The sequence below is a fragment of the Hippoglossus stenolepis genome, chromosome 20 (genome assembly GCF_022539355.2).
Source record: "Hippoglossus stenolepis isolate QCI-W04-F060 chromosome 20, HSTE1.2, whole genome shotgun sequence".
In the NCBI taxonomy this organism is placed as follows: Eukaryota; Metazoa; Chordata; class Actinopteri; order Pleuronectiformes; family Pleuronectidae; genus Hippoglossus; species Hippoglossus stenolepis.
The window spans coordinates 14,171,124-14,194,032 of record NC_061502.1 but is presented as its reverse complement, the minus strand read 5'-3'; the positions used below and the strand labels follow the sequence as shown (position 1 = coordinate 14,194,032).

General features: G+C 39.8%; 1 protein-coding gene across 9 annotated transcripts in view; it reads left to right on the top strand.

Annotated features, from left to right (window-relative positions):
• otofa (otoferlin a) overlaps positions 1–22,909 on the top strand; it is a 65,905-nt gene that overhangs the window by 12,048 nt on the left and 30,948 nt on the right. For all 9 annotated transcript variants that reach the window (XM_035144755.2, XM_035144758.2, XM_035144756.2 and 6 more), the window contains exons 3-5: positions 8,066–8,154; positions 16,309–16,408; positions 19,526–19,725. In XM_035144755.2, the coding sequence (XP_035000646.1) occupies positions 8,066–8,154; positions 16,309–16,408; positions 19,526–19,725 (389 nt within the window). The remainder of the gene's footprint in view (positions 1–8,065; positions 8,155–16,308; positions 16,409–19,525; positions 19,726–22,909) is intronic.

Sequence of the window (22,909 nt, the reverse complement as noted above, 5' to 3'; positions counted from 1 at the left end):
TCAGAACAGAATTTGTTCTTCGCTTTGAGTCGGAGGGACAGAGAGAGCAAAAAGTTGGGCAACCAGGAATTACAGTAACCAAACTTACTGGATAGAATCTAAGTCTATGGCTTTTGATTTCAGTGCAGTTTACAGATTAATAATGTGGATTTAGAATAAAAACACAGTGGAATTGTACAAGCATGCTTAACCACAACAAAAATATCCTGTTGTACTTTTTAACTTTGTAATTGAGAGCCCATAGGAAAAGAACATATTTAAGTTCTCATTTCTCCTTGACTGTGTCTGTGTGCCCATGTGCATCCGCTTGTATCTCCTCTGCTTTACTGCACCCCCCTCAGGAGTGACAAGATGCCTCAGTAAACACAAGAAATGGAAAAATCACTTAACTATAAAATATGATCTGGTACTTTAAGAACAAAAATGCCCCCAAAAAAAGAATAGGGCCACAGAAATAGGACAGTCTAGAAATAATAGATTAATTTGGCTACAGTTTCTACATCTGAACGTTTTCAAATTCCCAGCTATGCCTAAATGAATTTCTGTCTCAGAGCTTCCAACCTAGAAACCAACAAGGATAAAACCAAATAGAGAAAGATAATGGTCCCCATAGATGGGACCAGTGGATGTTTGATTTGCATATAATTGCATGATTCCAGTGAGCAGCAGGTGAAATATGTTTAGCTGTAAGTCTTTCGGGGGAACTATCCTGTGGAGCTTTGATAGGAATGCAGTGCTGTAAACTATTTGGAGCTACAGTCAATTTCCAGCTTTCTGTTGCGGCAGCTCTGCTCTAACCATCACCGTCCATTTTCATAGTTTCTTTTTTTAACGCTACAAATATATTTTTAATTAACAGCAATTCATTTCAACTCAGGGCTGTTGTTTTACCTCCTGTAGAAAACAACATATTTGGATAAATAACCACCAGGTTAACAGAAGCTTGAGTCTAATACGGGGGAAAAAAACGAGAAGAAAGCGTTCATCTCAGCAGAAAGGTTTTAATTGAAGGGTGAGGCCACTAAACTTGATAAGCATGTTGTTCATTATGTCTGCACCATCTGGACTTCCACAGCAGGAGCCTAGGAGTTAATTACACTTTTAGTAGAGTCCAGCTTGTAACAAAATGACATTTGGTTGAATTGAGTGGATAAAGATTGTCTTCCCTGCACTATACCTCAAGAGAAATGGCAGCTCGTCCTGCAAATTCAATTATCCACTCCTTTGGTGTAATAGACTGATAAAGTTAAGTATTTTGGAGAAGAAATTCAAATCCTCCTTTGTAATCATAATCACTGTTAATAATAGTTGTTTTGTGTGGCATTAATGCAGCAATAACACCTGTCACAGCAAGTTTGTAGCTGTCACAGTAATGTATAAACATGTGAAGTACTGTGAAATATTCTGATTGGATTCGTGCTGCTGTGTCGACACCCGTGACATTTCATCTGACACTGGATCTAAATCAGATTGAGGTGAATGGGGAAACATTGTGGCATCCAGAGAGAGAGAGTGACATATGAGAAACGGAGCGGGGGATGAAAATAGGGATGGACTGTCCAATAGAAAAAATTGAATTGAGGCTGGGTCAGTAGTGGTGGTGGTGTGTGTGTGTGTGTGTGTGTGTGTGTGTGTGTGTGTGTGTGTGTGTGTGTGTGTGTGTGTGTGTGTGTGGGGTATTCGTTTGCAGCATTGTCAGCAAATTGGACCAGATTGAGTTTCTTCTCCAGAGATGATGTTTCATCTCGACCGGCTGATGACACGTGTAGTTTCAAAATGAGGTGATCTTTGACCTGATGATGTGATTTCAATTAATCTCCAAGGGAACACGAATGCCTGCCAGATTTCACAGCAGTCCACCCTATGTATTCATAATTTACAGGTTCAAATTGTCCCTTGAGGTACAAACAGGGATTAGATCGGAACAATATGGTTTTATATTGAATACTGTAGATTCAAGGTTGATTATGAATTACTAAGTAATCTAAAGGAAGGCATAACGCAGACAGCATATGATATTCAAAAGGACAGCTTGTGCTCAGTATAAGTGTGCATGCAAACGTTAGGCCATAGAGTGGTGATAGATATTAAAACACAGTGTATAGATGTTTAGATTCGCCTAAAGGTTGCTCCTCAAGCTTTTGGAGGTATGAAGAGAACTGTAATGTAAAATAAGATGTTGAAGCGCTTCACAATGGCATGACATTCTTTTTTTTAAAGAAACACATTGATAAAAAGTAAAGTCTGGTAACTGTACGTAGGCAAGTAAAGTTCCATCATTAAATAATTTAGTGTTGAGGGGGTGGACTGCCTCTTGTGTTGCACATGACAGAAAAAAGTCCTTTTATACAATCTTAAATATGTGAGTTGACTGGCAGAGCCTGCTACTGGACAGGCTGCTCCTGCTGCCTCTCTTTCTCCAGTCTACCCATCTCTCTTTCATCTTTGCAGAATGCATCTAGACCTCCAGAGTCCATGTGCAAAGGGCTGCAGCGTCATAAGATCACAGAAAGCCTGGAAACTCAGCACAAAGGACCACGCGGTCTTACTTTAAATACAACATGTTACTCACAAGCCTTGTAGAGATGGAACATATTCTTCATAATTAATGATAGAAGTGATTTCATCCTCTGTGTCCATGGCAACAGTTATGAGATATGAAAAGAGGGTGCGCGGGGGAGAGCACTGACCGGTCATGCATCTGCTCACCGCAATGCTACAGCGTGGGATCACAGCAATAATAGCTGCTTTTCAGTCGAGCATTTAGCCCCTCTGATTGGCCAGCGTGGCCTCGGAGCTTCAGGTTAGCAAGATTATACCTGTCACTTTTAATGAGAGGCCTCACTCCGCCAATTAGGCTGTGTATCATCCAGTACAGATGGTTATAAGGGGGATCTGGGAGTAATAATGTGTCTTCTTCAGATAAGCTCAGAAATAGAGAAGAGGATATAAAAAAAGACCAGCAGTGTTATCTGCAGCAGTGATTGCCTTTCAGATTGCTATCACACGTCTTTATCCACATACACTCTGTGATACATTTTCATCAACAGAGTTAGACTTAATGTTCGAGAGGGCACATTGCAGCAGTTTTACATCAGTCTGTGTTTTAGGCTCAGTGGCGGCTTGACATCTTTGTGCAATAAGCCACAATAAGTGGAAACACCTGTGTGAGAGTACCTGGGGTGAGCAGGGCCTTTACTGAAGCTGGTAATATAGGAAACTAACTTTAATCTAATAGATTCCATGAGCAATTTGAATGTAAGTACTGCACATTCTGTTGAAAGCATTTTGTTTTATAAAGTTTTTTGATGCTCTCTGTGGAGCTTTGTCAAATTGAAGATAAAACATTTGAATGACTTAACAAATGCGGAACCAATGGCTCTGTCACATTTGTATTATTTTAGAATAAAACAGATGGGTTTCTGAGTGATATTGTGAGTAGCATGCGTACACAGGCAGTTTTTTTGGGGAAATCAATATAAAAAGTAATTTTTGTGCTAAAAACCGTGTTAATTGTGAAAATAAGCAGAGCAGAATTTGCTGTTGGCTGAGTTGATCTGCTCACAGCACTGGATTTGATGAAGTCTCTGGATGCGTTTTCACTGAAACTGCAGGAATAAACATCCGTTTAAAGCTCAGACAGCTCCCACTGAAGCAGCGTTTTTATAAATGCTAATGTTCAAAACAAGAACCTCAGTCAGCGCAGCAGTACTCTTAGCAGGCAAACAGCATGACAACGTCATTTTTCAATGCAAACGTTTTAAGTTAAACCCCCGCACTGTCAGTTGATATTTTTTGTCACGCAAAGGTCATGTGTCTCTGACTGTGGCGCGAACTTTGTGATTAGACTCCTGAAGAATTATCACAGCTACAAACTGCTGCTTCGTACTGTAGTGTGAGCGAAACGTGAGCAATCCACTCTGTGCGCCACGTTGTCAATTATATAATAAAGGCAAAGCAACAAACAGATCCAACTCTTAAAGGGCATTTTATTATTGATTTAAAAAGTTTTGGGGAATTTATACAAAATCTGCGTTAATATCAACCTTTAATTCAACATGTGACCAACTACCAAACTGGCTTTACTCCCCTGATGCATACACACCCAGTAAAGTTTATATACAAGAAACCTGTCTATCACATGCCAGTGGCCTTTATACACTTTCCTCTGTTGTTTAGAGGTCATAGCAGACTCTAGAAAATGATCGACCACCTCTGGGATTTTCATTCTATTGGCAGTTCAGTTCATCTCAACAAAAAAAGTTATTATCATTTGTCACGAGCAGCCTCAGAGCCTCCTGGAAAATATATTTGTCTGTCCATGATGCTCAACTGACAGGAAATATAGTCATCCCATAAAGGTTTTTATTAAGGTCACCATGACAACACCGAAACACAATGATTCCCAGTAAATGTGCGTGCATCTGTTCAGCAAGTCAACAAAGCATGGCTCTGTGCATCTGAATAAAATGTTGACGTTATGCTGCTCAGAGACTGCAGATTAAAAATACATATTTGGCTAAATCACAGTCATCACATCATCGTGTAATCTATTATTTATGTCTGTACCTGAATTAAATAAACAGAGCTGAGTAAAAGAAAATTGGGGCGAGTGAGCAGGCGAACTATCAGAATAAAAAGACTAGTCAACCTCTTCTGTGCAAATTTGCAGCCTAATGTTGCGTCACACCATCTGAAAATGCTTTCTGCTGAGAAATATGGAACCTTTTTTAAAATGCAGTGGTCGATATTGCAATCGAATCAAATTTTTGTATCTATTAAAAGTTTTACAGCTCATGCACACAACACCTTTTCAACCTGAATGGATTTTCTGCTCTCATTTTATTTTCGGCACTGTGTGGGAATTTAAACCACTGTAATACTGGGGATTCCTGTTTGTGTGTTACACTAGAGATAAGTAGTCTGGACATAAAAGCTGAGAATGAAGCAAAACAAAGCCCTGAGACATAATGGAATTCAAATGGCTACAAGTAGAAGTTATAATTATGTATTAATGTGTGTGTAGAAAAGAGAAACGAGGACACACTGCAGTGGTTTCATTACTCTGGGGAAGTCAATGCGGTCGCCCAGCGTCCCTGGTGTTAGATCAACAAAACATAATCACGTTTGCAGTTTTGGGTCTTTACCAATTAAGCTCCAGTGTATGTCATTCACTTGCATGTGTTTATATTAGCCGCCATTTCCTCCTTTAGCCGTTTGTGTGCGCCGTCATCCGTGGAACATTAACGCCACGCTGGGGCCTTTCCACTCTCTCGGCTCCTCAAACTCACCGGAGGACATTCAGCCCTAAATGAGAAGCGGCGCTGCTGTACGAGCCATAATCTCAGTCACCAAACATCACTCTGAGGGCGTTTGCACGCTCAATGTTGTGTGAAAAATAGCTAAGAAGGAGGTAGCTGCATTGGTCAGGCCTGGATGAAGTTTGGGAAGAGAAACCACAGCTTGCAGGGCCTTGGGGCAAAAAGCACAAACTGATGGGTGAATGCAACACACACACACACACACACACACACACCACAGATCTTTGACAGCAGCTCTACCAGTAGCAGGTGGGAACCCCGGGATTCGATAATGGGAAGGTAGTGATGGATCATTTGCTTGACAGCTGGCAGTATTTTCCAGAAGGAGAGGCCCATGTCAGCAGGGAGTGAATGAGTTTTAAATTACCTGTGCTACCTCTATCCCTCATATATCCCCTGCATCTTCATATGGTCATTTAACACTGAGGAGAACGTCAACTAACACATTCATCACAACGTTTGCGATGAAATATTTTTGTTTCTTTACTTTGTTTTGCAGCCTTGTCATAGTTAATCCTCGTGAGGGATCTGAATCATAATTTAGTTTCAGATTTTACAAAGAAACTTGTAAATATGATGTGCTGTCATGGTTTTAACACATCTATCGTAACTTACTTTTCTCATAGATATTAACTACGTCATATTTTTTCTGAATTTAATACATCTCAGTCATATTCCTGAGGCGGCCCTTAAAGGCAGTGCTATTAATCTAAATTACATTCATTCATGTTATGAATAATTCTGTCGACCAACGCTAAGTCAGCAGAAACAAACCTAAAGGGAGGTCCTTGCAAACTTGAGTTTTATTTAAACTTTTTAAGAAGAGGGTGGTTTATGCTTGTCTTCATTTTAAATGTATAATATTCATATTGGAATAATATACTTTGAATTCAGTTTGGTCTATAAATAATTGCACAAACAACTTGGGATGAATCAAAAGAAACGGTGCAGGCTGATGCTTTGAATCAAATCTTGTTTGCTGTTTAAAAGTAATCAATGTCAATTAATAGCAAAATGTAATTGAATGATACATTTTTCTTATCAGATTTGACCTTTAATTTAGACGTGGTTCACATTTCCGTATGTAAAGTTCTATTTGTATTCCCCTTATCAGAAATGCTAATATTTGTTCCTTTCTCCCGATCCTTTATTTCAATTACATTCATATCCTTTTATTTGGCCACATTATTTATGCTTTTTTAAAATCTACTGTACCGTGAAATTCACTCAGGGACGAAATCACTGAAGGGTTACACTTCTGCAATCTATGTTTCACAATTAATTTCTTCAAATCGTTCAAATGTAAAGTCACTTTATAGCTTTAGATCAACAAGTGTAGATCCTGTTACTAAATGTAGATTTAAAAAAGGCTTTGAAACTACCTCTTTGATTTAGTTTTTCTAAATTAGCAGCACTTACGTCTGTTTATGACTCTATTGCCTTGTTTTTTCCTATTAGCTGTTTGTTTCATTCTTTATGTCTTTTCTATTCTTACACCTGTTTTTTAATATGTGATGCATAAAGACAATTCTCAAAGAATGATGTAGTATTTTGGTAATAATGTCAGCTGTAAATACAAATTCTTATCATTTGAATTTACGTGATCACAGCTCATCTACTTATTCTTCAGATTAAATATCTGGAGGGTTCATATAATTTATAGTTGACAGACGCACTATGCACTTAGCATTGTTGGAAGAAAAGAGGAAAGCACCATACTGAGTGTCTGATGTGCCTGATAAAGTCAATTAGTCATAAGACATCACTGATGTTTTTGTTGCTGAAAATGAATTGGCAAAAACTAATTAAAAAAAAAACTTTCATCGTTTTTTTTACTTTTCCCGTCAAAGCTACGTGAAATCTATTATTATTTCAGAACTAATTAAAATGAAAATGCCAAATGGAGAGTCATCCCTCTGAGCTTCTTCCATATTCCACCATTACCATAAAATGTTGCATAGCAAGCTGTTCCTCCTTGTTTTACCCAGTAGCAAATAAGCAGATCCATATTCTAAGTCAGTGATATTCAACCTGCAGGTTTTTAGGGTAATAAATAAAAGCCAGTAGGGGGGTGGGGTTTGTTTTGAACTCAGTGGCAAGTCAGGGGAGCAGATGTTTGCTGACAGGAGGACTTGAATCTAGTCCTGGGGTCTTAAAGGAATGGGATGATATTCTGGAAATTGAGAATTAGAGAGTTAGGACATATTGGCTCAGTGCATATTAGTTCGGAGCAAAGGCCTCGCATGTGAGAAGTGTAGTGGTACCTCCAAAGCTCCCCTGTGAGGATTGATTTCTGTTGTGCTGTGTGCAGTGACTGTGGCTAATTTTAAGCCCGCTGTAGGTAGTCATGGTGAATATCACTGAGCTCCAGGCTGAGTTGTCTGTTAAACCACAAATTCTCGACATAGTTCTACGAAATACAGAAAGCGTGGTGTAAAGTTATGTCTTTGCAGTTGTTTAAAGGGGACAGAGTTATGAGAGTAACGTGAATCCTGTGGTTTTTTGCTATGAGCGACATGTACTGTATTGAGTAATCTACAAAGTGTTTCCAGCAACCTGCACGACCAGATTCATTTTTAACAAACTGTTCACATCTCATCGTATTGTAAATTAATATGTATTATTCTACATTAAATATATTTTGGTTTTAGACATGTTGCTAGACTATAGAAACATATATGTTCATTAATGTTATAGCTTCCGCCTACTTTCTATGATCTTAAGACCATTTCGTCTTTTTCCAGACATTTCGATGGCCCATTGCCAGCAGGCTGGATGGAAACGAGATGCTGGAGATCCAAGTGTATAACTACAGCAAAGTCTTCTCTAACAGGTGAGGCGTCCACCCGTCCCCAGCCCGTGTTTAAACCACATTTAGCACGCCAAACAGGATTTCAGAGTAAACTGTTTGTGGTTTCACTGCCCTTCCTGTCAAGGCCTCTGACCAATTCAGAATGACACACAGCATGTGTTTCTTACTGAAAGCAGAATAAGCCTCATATTCCCTGACAGCGTGTTCTAAATTGATTCAATTGTGTGTGTAACAGACTGCAAACCGCAGAGCTACGGCCACGAATGAGTTTCACATCAGGGAGAAGGTGGAGGTAATGAAACAGCTTTAGATCCTCAGTAATGGGCACATCTATCACTCCACACTCTGCAAGCCATCACATCATGAAAAACACAGCGTGTTGTTGTGGATGAGGCAACTGGGATCTCTTGTTAAACATATCTCATGCTTCAATTATCTGCAATGTGTGTGAGTGTGTGATTGTACTGTACATGTGTTTGATAGAATCCTGGCTTGAAAAGAATGTACACAATTCACCCAAATAATTAATAGATTGCTTTTTACCATTTATAGTGTATATAATGTACTGTTTATAAAGATGGATGACACGTCTTCACTTCCTCCAATTAAATGAAGCTAAAATAAAATAGCGAGTCAGTCTTAGCTGTCATTAATGGCGATTTACCTATTTTTTAATAGCATCAAACAACTAAACCAAACTTATCAGAAAAAATTATACTTAAACTACCTAAAATGAAGGAAAATATATTTGAGAAACATTTATTTGACGTGAGCTTTTGACTTTTTAGTTTGGTCCCTGTCCCATCCCCTTTTTATGAACGATACTGCAGCCAGCCACCAGGGGGCCACCAAGATGATTTGGCTTCACTTTTGGGGAGTTGTCATATCGTCCATCTTTATATTCATGTTTTTACTGAAAAGAAGGGTGAATTTCAGTCATGAGCCATTATCGGTTCTCTTGAGCAATGCTCTGACTCTGCTCTCAAACCTACTTCAGTGATCCTACTACTTCAAAGACATAATTTGTGTTGAGGCATTATATGGAAACTTTCTAGTTAATAAATTCCCATCTCTTCCTCCTCCACCACTTTCTTGTTATCCTTCATCTCCGTTTCCCTTGAGGTGTATCCTGCAGTGCAGCTACTCTGGCTGATGTTTCCAGATCAGAAAAGACATTGGTTGATTGGGCCGGGAATTGTGTCTGTCTCCTGTGTCCGTAACAAATCCAATTAGGTCGTTGACGTGACCAGACTAAGGACAAATTAAAATCCCACGCAGTCATTAGAACTTGCTTTGCCTATGTGTGTATGTAGGTGGTGATTTATGAGTGCGCACCACTGTCTTTGTATTTTATCTTACACCTTATCAAGTCTGCCACATGTGTGTGCGTAGTTGTTGTGTGTGTACTGTAGGGGGGTGCCCCGTTTCTCATCCACTTGCAATGAGAACTCGGAGCTAACAGTGTGTGGCAGGTGTGCAGGCAGATGTTGTATCAGCTCTACATCTTGGCAGCCTCTAACTGTCACCAGGATTTATCTGGAGCAACTGTGTGGGAGTGGGAAACAGAAGCAGCATGAGAATTCGTACAGGGGCAGAAAGTTCAAGAAGTTTTCAGAGAAATTCTCGGTTTGATTAGCCGGACAATTAGACCGAACTGGCACTTCTCTTTGTGAACCTTTGCCTCGGATGGAATATTTGCATACCCATTTCGAATCAAGCCTACAAAGCTCGGGTTGGCCTGGTAGTTAACCAGTCATAATAAAATGCATCAATAGGCAAACAGCGGCCACCTATTAATACATGATTTAAACATCATAAAATATGTTTTTTAATGTTACACTAAGGAATTTCCGTAAAATAAGAAAATAAAATGTTGTTACCAATTTAAATCATCTGCGATTAGGAAACTTTTTCATCCACTCGCTGCTTTTTATATATGTGTATTCTAATGTGTGCAGACACACACCAACTCTTGCACGCATCGACACTCTAACACAATCCAACACACATATAAGTGGTTAAATAATTCAAGGTGAGTCATAGCTGGTGTTGTTCTCACACCTGCTCCATATGTCCACCGGCTGCATCTTTAAGTGATCTGCTTCATCACTTTAGGGAGAACACACTGTGAGGTCAGTGTGTCAGTCCCTCCAACCACAAGCCCGATCCCATTACCACAACTCAAAGAGAAGCAGCGATGCGTGACGGTATCTTGTGCTGTAGCGGAATATACATCATGTTTTATAATCTGTTTTCCTCTGTGCCTTCACAACCAATTTCATTCAAGATTCAAATTTTCTAATCAAATCACAATCATACAAATTAAAACCAAAAGGTTGGCTGGCTTGGTAAAACCATGATGTGAAAAGTCTGTAAATACGTCACAAACTCAACTGACTGTCTTTCCTCTGGAGCCTCAGGTCCCTGTCTGCAATGGCCGACTCATCTCTAGTCTGTATAGTGTGAACAGTTAAATCCACAGTTATCTCCTCATTGATTTGAATCCACCAGTGCAGCAGCTTTCTAAAACAATGTAGGACAATTGCTGCTGTAGACAATTGAATACACTAACACACTTTCCTGCCAAAAAAAACTTTTAATGATAATGCTATATTCCCACTTCTATTAAAGTCCTATCCATTGTTCTGAACTAGACCTGCTGGACCTTATTATCACACTCAGTCTCACTTGCATTGTTTAAATGCAGGGATTTCTTATCTGTCTCAAAGAGGACCTGTGGATCTCTGTGACTCATATGGACATTCAAATCTCTCCAGTTGTCAGGTCATGAACTTACTCAAAAGTTACCAGGTAAACTATTAAAGTTTAGAGGGAAAGGTGACTAAAATGTGTACAAGCTGACATCACAGCATCTCAGCCAGTTTTTTACACAGACTTGTATAATTCTCTACTAGTATGGCCCCTAACGGATCATTGTGGCAAAACCAGTGCTTTGACTAACAGCTTTCATTTCCTTAACAAGGCGTTTGTGCAGTTACAAACTGTTACAGCTGTATTCACATTCAGAGTAATTTGGATCTGCATGATACAAAAGAAGATGAGTTGTTGTTTACTCATTCTTTTTGACATTCATGCAGAATTTATTTATGTCTTGAGTGTCAGAGGTGAACATCAGTTCTTGAATATTGACACTGTATCTGTTTTGCCAGGAAGAACCGTGCAATAGTTGATCCATTTAAAAGGAACATTATGAGTTTTAAATTACTGGGCGGGGGTGTATAAGCTCTGTGTACTCATCTCAAACATGAAACTTTTGATCTTCTTTCTCGTGTTAGATTGTTGTTTTCCTCTCTTTTATCCATAAAATTGGTTTCTGAGTTGAAATGCATCCAGCTTCCCCTGAAGTGAGAACAAACTGTTTACTATTGACAAAGCCACGCAAAGAATCCTCCTCTGTCTTTCTCTTCTCCTGGTTTCACTAAATTGAGTCATCCCCTTGATGTTTCTTTCCACTTCCTCCTTGAGTTTCTGTTTGTCTTGACATTAACTTTGTGATTTTCATTTGTAGCTCAGCAACTGAGCTTTGCTGGTGCTCAAAAAGTTTATAACTCTTTTGAAGACATTGAGACAAACTTTAGCCTGGTTTGAAATTGCAAGCTTGCGAACATAAAGTTGTAACTGTGGTGAATTTCATCTTGGTTTTCTTTGCTTGAAGTGCAGGAATGAACTGTGTGGATTTGTAGCTTTTTATTTTTTTATTTCACCATCGTACAGGGTTCTAACATTGCCCTCGTTTTACTTTTTAGTCATGCTAGGTAAAGTCAGTCCATTGGTTGGTTCACCACTTTGCTCCAGACTGAAATTTCTCAACAGCTGTTGCACTGCTTGGGATTAGATTTGATGCAGACATTCACGGTCCCCAGAGGATGAGTCAATATTGACTTTGGTGAAAATCTGACTTTTCATCTGTGTAGCATCCGCAGCAGGTTAATATTTTTGGTTTTGAGTGAGATGTCTCGACAACTATCGGATGGATCGCCATGAAAACGTTCATATTCCCTCCTCTTGATGGATTTGAATAACTTAAGTGATGCTGTTGTGCCACTGCTTCAACCCCAAGATGCTTATCATCGCGGATTTATCTAATTTATCCAAATGCTTCATCAAAATTTCCTCTTGTATGTGGTGTTATTTCATCAGCACCACAGACAAGATTAAGTTTTGTAGGTGTCCATCTGTGTATTTTCTTTCCTCCTCCTCTTTCTGTAAATGAAATCGGGGTCACACTGTATTTACATAGAATATTTTATTGTTAATTTCGTGCCATGACACAGCTGTTATGTTCAATAATTCACTGCTTGGCAGAGGTTTCTCCCCTGCTAATCAAAGGCCAAACACACAAACACACACACACACACACACGTCAGCTGTAACATTTCCATTTCACACTGTCCGTCCAGCTGAGTCACCAGCAGCTGAGCTGGATTAGAGCGACCTCGACAACGACTCTGTTTGACTTTTATGTTTCCGCCGTGCTCACCTTCTCTCCAGCTCGGCTCTGCCAGCGATTTCATCAGTCACATCTCGATTGTCAAAAGATACCCGAGGCTCGCAAATAACACGAATTGAAAGGGAAGGGATATCTGAATAATGGAGCAGATGAAAGTAAATTGTTTGCAGAACTACAATCAATAATGAATGCCACCTTTTGAAGTGCTAAAAAGTGCGCCAGAACATGATAGGCTCTGCTCAGCTCAATTATTCAACACTTGTACACATGTTACAAAGGCTGAAAGGAAATGACCGTCCCTTTGCTTCTCTTGGCAGCGCTTGACATAATGATCACCACAGTCTGGGGGAGGAAAGAGAGATGATTCTGCTGTGGTTTTGTACAGTCAGGGCAAGTCTTTACTCATCTTCAAAGAAAAAAAGTTTTCTGCACAGAAACATTTATAACCTTGCCGACTTTCTTCTTTAATCACGTTAACGCCTTCAAAGTTGAATGTGGAGTTATTCAGCGGCGAACATGGCGGATATACACCTACACAGAGAAAGAGCTTTTCTTCAAATAACTGGTAGAAGTCATATTCTGGAAGTCTGAATTCATCTCATTATTAAGTTTGGAAGCTCTGCTGACAAATGTAGCCTCACTTCCTACTGTAGCTTGAATTCGCCACGGCTGGCTCTGCAGGAAAGATAAAGTTTAGGCGAGGACAGAGATAAAGACGGAGATTAATCAAGCGAGAGAGGAAGAATAATAGCAGCTGATAAACGGGGACCACTCTTTATTTGCTCAGTGATAAGATGCCACGTGCTGAATTTTTTTTTATTTCCTTGGTTGTGCATTTAATAAGACTGTATGGTATGTTTTGTGTGTGTGTGTGTGTGTGTGTGTGTGTGTGTGTGTGTGTGTGTGTGTGTGTGTGTGTGTGTGTGTGTGTGTGTGTGTGTGTGAGTGTGTGTGTGTGTTTACTGTGCTCATTCACTCAACTTCTATAGTCGTGCTGGGACGCTCACATCATTAGCCACGATCGCTGTGTATTTTCTTTGTGTGTGAGTGTTTGAGTGTTTGAGTGTGTGTGTGTGTGTGTGTGTGTGTGTGTGTGTGTGTGTGTGTGTGTGTGTGTGCGTGCGCCTGTGTGTGCGTGCGCCTGTGTTAAAGCTATTGATCGTATGCCCATATTTCATGATATTATCTCTCCCTGCGGACTCATATCCAGCCTGGTAATTGTGTGTCTGCTCTTTCTAATGATTCTCTTGTTGTGCCACATGTATTTTCTTGCACCGTGTGTTACATATACGCTGGCATCTAAAACACAGCTGTATTTACAGCGTTTGTTAACGTGTGTGTGACCCTCATAGTATAAATTACATATGATGGAGGCTGGCCTACATGTTCTTTGTGTGTGACAGATTGCTCTGAGAACAACAAACTGTTTTGGGGGAAACTCTTTAAATTATTCACCAGCTCTAATTGCCTGGCTGAATGGGGATTGTACTGGGTTTCTTCCCACTGCTAAGCTCCTATGAGGGATCCCTGGGCAGCATAGCAGCAAAGCAATGAACCCTGTGTTTTATATTTATATATGTAACAACAATGATTTGCATCTTATTCTGTTGTGTTTGGTCAATCTTCTTTTTTTTTTTTTTGAGAGAAAGTATTAAAGAAGGGGACTGGATGTAATTTTGTCCTTCACACATTCTCAGTTGAGATTGTTTCTGGCCTTGTCCACTTCTTTTGATGTGTCAAAGGATTCTGCCATTGAAGCCATTTTTACCTCCGTCAAGGACGTTATGTTTTCAATGGTGTTTGTTTGCCTTTAAGCAGGATTACACAAAAATGACTGAACTGATTTTTTTTTACTTTGAGCAAGATCCAGACCTTTTTTTAATGAATTTCCCTAGAAATAATGCAGAGAATGATAATAAAAATCAGGCCCATTTAGAGTTCTAATATCTATGATCCGGTGAAATTTGGTGTGGATACGGATAATAAGCCGGGTGTATCTAATCTCAATGCATGTATATGCAATATCGTGATAAAGTGCCACTCAGCCTTGACAGAGGTTTGCATTCTCCCTGTGCCCATGTGCTTTCTGTTCCTAATGCCATGTTCATGTAATATGTTATTGAGTGTAGAGATTGGAAAGATATTCATGGTTTGCTTAGTTCACATAATACGACAATTTAAGATGATACAGCAGTCGGTGGTTCAAAATGTTGTCCACTGATAATGAAACTCTTTAACCAGGGTTTAATTACCCTCAGTGGTGGTCTTTGGCAGACACAAAGCATGTGTTTGCTTGGTTTTCTGTATTATTAGGTGCTCAACTGGATTTCTTGGAGCTTTCAGAAATAACATCCGAATTCCTCTGTGACTTGGATGTTGACAAGAATGCTGTTTACAAAATTTCGAACCGTTAATTACAGTAACTCTGGTCAAATGTGGAAAAAGCATAATGATGCTCAGATAATCCATTCATTAAACCCTGAGCTTTCATAAAGTGAAAAAGAAAAAAACTAATAAAACTTAAGTGAAAAATGGGTGCACATGCTGAAGTTTGCTCGAAGGTCAACACTGAGCCTCTGCAGCCTTCAGGTTAACTTTTAAATTAGGACAAACTGAGTAAACTTTCTTTTTTCCTTGCAAATTCCAAGTAACAGCCAACTTTGCCAAAACAAAAGCAAGGACTGATTCTTCACTTAGTGTTCTGGGTGGATGAATGGTGCATTCGTCTTCATTTAATTAGTTACCTGTCCTTAAGGGCTTTGATAAGAGCTTAAGATAAGTGCTGCAATGTATTGAAAGCTTTTGCTGAGTCACAGTAGAAGTTATTTAGTCCTTGTTATTTTTTTGCTATTTTCTTTGATGTGAATCCTAATTGATATAATTACATACAATGTGCTTTGCTAATTTTCACACCAGATATTTTAAATGTATTTTTAATGGTGCTACTTGTGTTATCTAATGAGACACGACAGATTACAACTTCAGACAGGGCAGGAAGATCATTATCAGTGGGATCAGTGTTGGGAGCGGTTGCCCCTGTTTTAATCGAGCAATAAAATAGAGCTCCCCTTGTCTTTTTACTGTGGAGGACAGCAGTATTTCTAACCATGCAGCACATGGTCTGCAAAAGAAATTCAATTGCTCATTGGGCAAATATTACAAACCAGTAGAGGCAGGTATCTGCATCATCCCCCAAAAATCCATAGTGGTCGGGCTCTAATCTTAAATGTTTCATGAGGATTCCTCACATCTGTAAATGAATGGATGGGGGTTGATTTAACTACAGTAAATGTGAGCCTCTGTTTGCTGAAGTAGGGGATTGATCGAGGTGAGGTGTGAAATACTGTAGTGAGAGTATAGCGACGATTGTAGTTTGGCACTCTCTCAATGTCTGTCACAGCCCATATCCATCAGCACCCACTCTCCTTGACTCTTATCTCTGACACACACTCAGCTACTCACTGTGAAGTGCAGCGGTGGAGAGCAGACGCTATTGGGGAATGTAAAAAAAGTTCAGTTTGTCAGTTTTCAGTAACAACAGAAAAAATATATTAAGTACCAGTGTGACGATTCAGACTTTAGATTTTTTTTAGGTAAACAGATGGTCAACAGAGGAGGAACAAAGAACAAAAAACGCATAACGCCACTTAGTGATTGATTTATTTTAACGACATGTGTTTTTCCCTGTCGATGTTTTCCCGCAGACTGGTGGGGACTTTCTGTATGGTGCTTCAGAAGGTGGCTGAAGAGGGACACCTGGAGCTGACGGACACACTCATCGATGATAACAACACATCGATAAAGGTGAGGCTCAACACTGTGAGCGCCATCCGGATATTAAAGCTTTGGGGAGCTTGCTCATATCACTGCATCCCTCAGTAAGAAATGTGTACAGAGGAATTTCCACCATGGATTTTTTCTGTTGAATCGGTGTAAATACGTCCATACGTCAGGCGTCCAATAAAGTAAGGCCAAGCTTGATATGTAGGACTGTAGTGGTACAGAGTTTTCCCTACATGATCATTGTGGCCAAAAGAATTCACTAGAACAATATAATCGTGATAGCAATGTACATTTTGACATTTTTTTTTTATCCATCAGTCAGATTCCACTTCAACATTTATAATGTGTTTTATCTCTTTTTGGTGGTAAAATAATTTTACACAAAATAATATGTTCAAGTGTAAACAAGATGGTTACTGTGTCACGGTTGAGCGAAACCTAAATATTTTTCGAGGATCTGGATTATTTACACGATTCTTTTACATGTGCATCATTAATGTGATAATTTTATTTTTTAATTTAGTGGTCATGTACTTTATAAAGCTTGTTGTGCTGCCCCAAGTGGCCATATGAATAATTGGGTCAGGTTTGACAAACCCGTCTAAATCTGTATAAAATTTTAATGGAGATATCCACATTTTTCAAGGATTCCCAACATGTCAAGATGTATTTGGTGAAGCTATCTATAAATAATTTACACTTTGAATACTGGTTGGAAAAGGGCACCAATAAACACATGGAATATGGAGTTTTTGCAATCTTTCACTCAGTGTAAATATCACATAGTTTCAATGATAAAGGTAAAGCAAGCTGCCACAGACACGATGGAATAAGAGGAGGTTTTTTTTTCAAACCGTAACACTACTTAAAAGAGGTTAGTCTAAACAACAGTGTGTTGTCTTAAAATTAGACAACTTACATAAGTAGGGCTAAAATGAATCTTTTTTTGACAGTACAATGCATTCACAAGCAAATAGGAGACATTAAGTGAAGAGATCAATGTTTCATTACACCTGCAGTGGTGGCAATAGAGAGAGAAGTAGCAGCCGCCATCAGGGCTATAAAGGCACCACCATTAAAGACCTGGAAATACAACATCAGCATTTTTAGATACTCCCCATGAACATTAATCCACACATTCTCTATTAATTGTATATTGTGTTTAGAACAGCTGAGGAGAGAGGAGCTCTGTGGGAAAGATGAGTGCGAGGATGATTTTGCTGGTGAATTAATAATGTGAGAGTGAATATGGATGTGGAAATGAGACAATAGGATGTGTGCAGGACAAATTAACCATGTGAGGTTTTAAAGCACCGCGGGTGGAGAGATGTGTCAGTGGAGCTGGCAGTGCTGATGTGATGTTTCTGATATGATGCCACGCAGCATGGGAGTGCTCACACACACACACACACACACACACACACACACACACACACACACACACACACACACACTGGAACATATACTGTCATAGTGCTTTTGCATGAAGACACATCAAAGCAAACACAGTACTGTACAGCCCTGCAGCAAGAAACTCGGAGCAACACTTTTACTTACAACTCTGCACTGGTATGGTTGCCATAGCAACAAATCTAACTCCTGGCGGACTACGGGGATTGTCTTGCGAGGGTGAAAGGAGAGCGACATGGAGACAGACGGAGGAGGAGAGGGGGAGCAGGAGCCCCGTGTATATTTACTCACATCTGTCTTTGTCAGTGGAATAAATTGGCCTTTTCATAATAAAGATCAGGTCGTTGTCAGGAGGATAATATTAGTCCAGACTCTCCTCAAGGCACCGAAGACAAACTCCATTGTCACCAATGTCTCTGGCCCACATTTAACAAACAGTTACTGTCAATCCAAAGTCCCCAAGCAAATACCAGGCAGAGGGGATGATAAACAGGCCTGTTAAAGTTTGTTGTGCATATTGAGAGTTTTCCAAACACAATTAAGTGGACTGGTGTAGACGTGCCACACAAGCCTGAGGGTGTTGGCTGGTCTGTAAATTCACTGGAGTCTTTCAGCACAAGTTTGGTTTGGCAGCAAGTGCAGAGTTATACTATAATTAAAAGGTAAAAAACTAAAATAAATAATAAATATAAAAATGTGAATATTCACAGTAAAGCACAGTAATGTTCCATGATGTCTTTTTATAGCATATTAATGATAAATGGGACAGTTTTTTCATATAGCACTTTAAGTGAGTCTGTAGCCGCTGTAGTGATACTGGACTGAGATGTCCATTAACCAGAAAGTAGGCTCCTCTAGTCCAAGTGCCGAAATGCCTTTGGGCAAGATACTAAACCGAATTGCAACTGATGACATGTGCATGGTGTGTAATAAGAAGAGCATTGAGTAGAGCTGTATAAACGTGTGTGTGAATTGGTGACTTGTAACGTGAGGCACTAGCGCTATATAGATACGGTCCACCATTCGCAATGGTGCTTGGACTTAAACGCTAGCATCCTCACAACGTTGTTTGCATTTCCTAATCAGCGCTAAACATTGCTGAGGTCGATGGGAGTTTCATTGGTTCGGCAAGAATTTGATCATAAAACAAATAAGTAATTAATTAATCAAGTTACTTTGAATTATCGATTTTTCCCTGCAGATGGCGCTACATGAAAATGTAAGAACTGCAAGTTATCCTGAGGGAAACGTGACTGCACCGAATTTGAATGAAAATCCATCTAAGAACCACAAGGTCAAAGTCATCGTGGCACCAGAGGAAAAGTTTTGCAAATCACATAAATCAATCTAGATCATTTTCTACGCTCCATAAACTCCTGTTTAAAAGTGAATGCCAATCCATCAAATAGTTGTTGAGGCCTTTCAACAGACTTGTGGTTTGGTAAAAAGAAGACAATATTTAAAATATGACAAGTGAATGAAACTGAATATGAACAGGCAATTGTAATGAATATATTTGTAGAATACCAGAGCTGCTAAAGCTTTATTAAACCAGGTCATAGATTTGTTAGTTGAAGGATTGTAGATACTGACACTGATAACACTGTCATCCGAACAAACAAGCCTTTTAAATTAGCGTCAGGAACGTTACTTGTGGCACCTACGAAAGTGAAGGTTTGTTGTCGACTGATAATATCAACTAAAGCTGTTCCTTCCTCTTCATTTCAGACCAGCGTTACTATAGAGATCAGATACCAGGCGATGGATGGCACAGTGGGAATGTGGAGCGACGGGGAGTTCCTGGATGTGCCTGACGACCGGGATGGGATGTTTACATTTGAAACCGACAGCTTGCTCTCCGGACGGAGCCACGGGTCAGGGACGTCCCCTGGTCGGACCTTACAGGGATCCATACCGACCTTCAGAAAGTGAGTCAAACACGGATATAACCTCCATGATAACATGGTTTAATTACAGTACAGTGAATCAGGCTGCGAAATGCTTTTCATTTGCTGGTTTACATTAATTTTATGCTATTATGATTGAAAAATTCCGTTTTTAAGACGTCATCAAGAGTAAATGGGTGAGAAAACAACTTGACGAGGTGGAGGTTGACAGATGGATCCAACATTTGTACATTGGTGAGGCGTCATGCTGATGTAACATCTGTTATTGTTATAAAGGGGAAAGCACAGACCCAACAATAAACCCACTTGCCAGACGATAATGTGATGCATAGAACAGCACAGAGAAGAGCTGATATTGACTTGCAAATTCATCGCCCGTACAGGATGCGATCATCACAGTGCACAGAGCTCACGGCATATAAACATTTGAATCTATGAGTCTATGATGGTGGTCCAATATTGGCGCAAAAATGTAATGAAATTCTCGTTTGGAGAATGGCGAGCCTTAGATCTAAATTTCTATTTGTTCTCATAATTTTCTCAAAAGGCAGATATGAGTTATGCTGAACAGGAGAACAGAAATGACCACGTGTTTGAGCTGAGCTGATTCTCATTTTCCTCATTCACGTCATGGCAACTGCGAAAGAGACAATAATGCAGTGAATTGAGCTCCAGTTCCCAACACATCTCATGGACACCGTGTGGATGAAAGCCTCTTTTCACTTGAGCTTAATCAGCTTTTAAATGAGGAAAATGAAAATCATTGTGACTAAGGTTGCATGTTGTGATTCGCACAGTATAGAGAGTATTAATAAAATTGGTAGTTCACGAAAATAGACGAGCAGGCCCAGGCTAAACTAGGTTATAGATTTAGTATTAATACTGTGAGACTGTCTGCCCTGCAGGATGCTCTCTTCCTCCTCTCTGCGCTGGCACTTGCTCTTTCTCTGTGGTTGCTTGTGGTGCTTTTGTTGAATAGTGTGTGAAATAATCTGTGGGTTGTATCGATTTCCACTGAGACTATCTGCATGGCCAGAGCCCTAAACCCATCATTACACTGCATGTTGAATAGCAGAGTGAATAACTCTGTGTGTGCGCGGCTGTGTTGTGTTCATGTTTTTCTTTTTGCTAGTCGACTCTGAAAGCCAAATTTCTCCGTCTTATACGGCATGAAGCTGTTCAGGGCCTGCTGATAAGAGACTCAAAGCTGCCGGAGGAAATCAAAAAGTTGACTCACTCAAGTTTTAGAACATCCCTCTGGTGTTATATAACACACACAGTATTCGGGTTTGGTCGACAAAGAAAAAGAAAGTATTGCCGTCAAAGAATTACTGTAAAAGCTGGTTGAAACGGTGTATTCAAGGTGCAACAGATTAGATTGTTAATTTTTCTAATCATCCTTTTCCAGGTGAATGAGTCTCTGTCCTTGCTGCATGATGAGGGCATCTCTCGTCTAGTTGCCGTGGTAGCACTGAGGTGTCAGTCAGACTTTGTAAGGAAAACCGTAGGGCTTTTGTCTAAGGCGGGGGGGGACAAATGAGCTCTAAGCCAGCAAATCCAGCTCTAATCCACCTCTCACCGGTCGGTGTTAGCCAGACTGACAGGCCGCTGGAAGGATTCTTATTGGCCTTGCCACTTTTCATCCAAACCTTTTATTTCCTGAAATTACCAGCAGCTCAGTTTATCTCTGCTTGAGAGGTTTCCAGAATGAAACACTAACCATTTTTCATTACCACCGGAATTCTGATGCTTTCGGTCATTGTCCTCCGGTAATGAGGCATGAATTTACAGGAGATAATAACCTGGCATGACTTTCTTTTTCCTCTCGGGAAGATGAGGAAGAGGAGAATGTGATTTGCAGTTTCCATTGCCTTTTACTTTACTAAAGGAAGTGATTTCGAGTAGCTTTAGCCAGAGCTTGCCAGAATGTGTCAAGTAGATATCAAGGAATACCTACAAGTAGAATGTCGACTTGTACATATGCAAGACTTTAGTTTTAAAGAATGGTACTACGTAAAAATCTTTTATTTAACTGTGACTGCATATTAACGGCTATTTAAAGCTATGTTCTATATGTATTTGTATTCGTTTTAGTTATGACTGTCAAATTCTATGGTTCTCATCACTTCCAGTTATATAACAGTTAGACTATGTTATATAAGTTGTTCTTTTTTGAATCCACTGGTATCAGATTGCAACGTTTTTTTGACGGTTAAGCAAAGTCCAGGCATCGGTCTCGGGAAAGAAAGAATTGTGTGGGAACATTGCTATTCACAGCCATGCTGTCAAAATAGAAATATCTAATGTATGCCTAAAGTCCCTGTCACTTAGCAATATAATCATAGACCTTCAAAAATGTCGTCATCAGGGGCTGGAAGTCTTTAAACTTCTTTCTAAAACACTTCAGAAGCAGCAAACTCAAACTGCTTCATTAATAATACACATTGTTCTGAGTTTACACATGAGCACAGAGGGGAAGAACAAACAGGAGAACCGTGTCTACTTGGCTCTACTTAGCTCCACCGCCTTTTTTGTCTATTTCTGTTGTGTCAGCTGAAGCCTAAAGGTCATGTGTGCTGCTTACAGAAGAGTCTGTGCACACGGCTGTTTTCGGTGGGCATCCAATTTAATTATAACAGCACAGTATGACTACGGTGGAGTGTAGGTGGCTTGTTGGGGCGTATCGGTTCCTCCTCGTCCACTTAATTGAGTGAAATTAAAGTTGAACTTCACCATCCCACTGCTACCACCTCTCCCTCCCCCCCTCCCTCCCTCCCTGTACTGCACAATGATTTATGGCAGAGCACATACAATATTTTGTGCTATCTGCGACACCACAATGCTTTGCAGGGATTTTGTAATTCCTAATGAATTAATCACCTCCTGAGTGGTTTTACTGCGAGTGAAGGAGATCTGCATGTGGAGAAGCCCATGTGTCGGTCATGAAGAGAATGGATCTAAGGCTCCAGTTGTCATTTCATCTGCGGACAAAAAACTGGGATGAAAAGGGAGTCCACAGATCTGATTGTCACACTGGTGCAGAGGCTAACAAGACACGATCTATTCCTACTGAAGCAACGCGTACATTAATCGACATAGCCCCAGTGAAACACAGTAAACAGTCATTATGTTTATTCAAACAATTACAATATGCATGATTAACTTGCAAATTGTCAAATTACTCTAAGGAGACTATTCAGCTTAA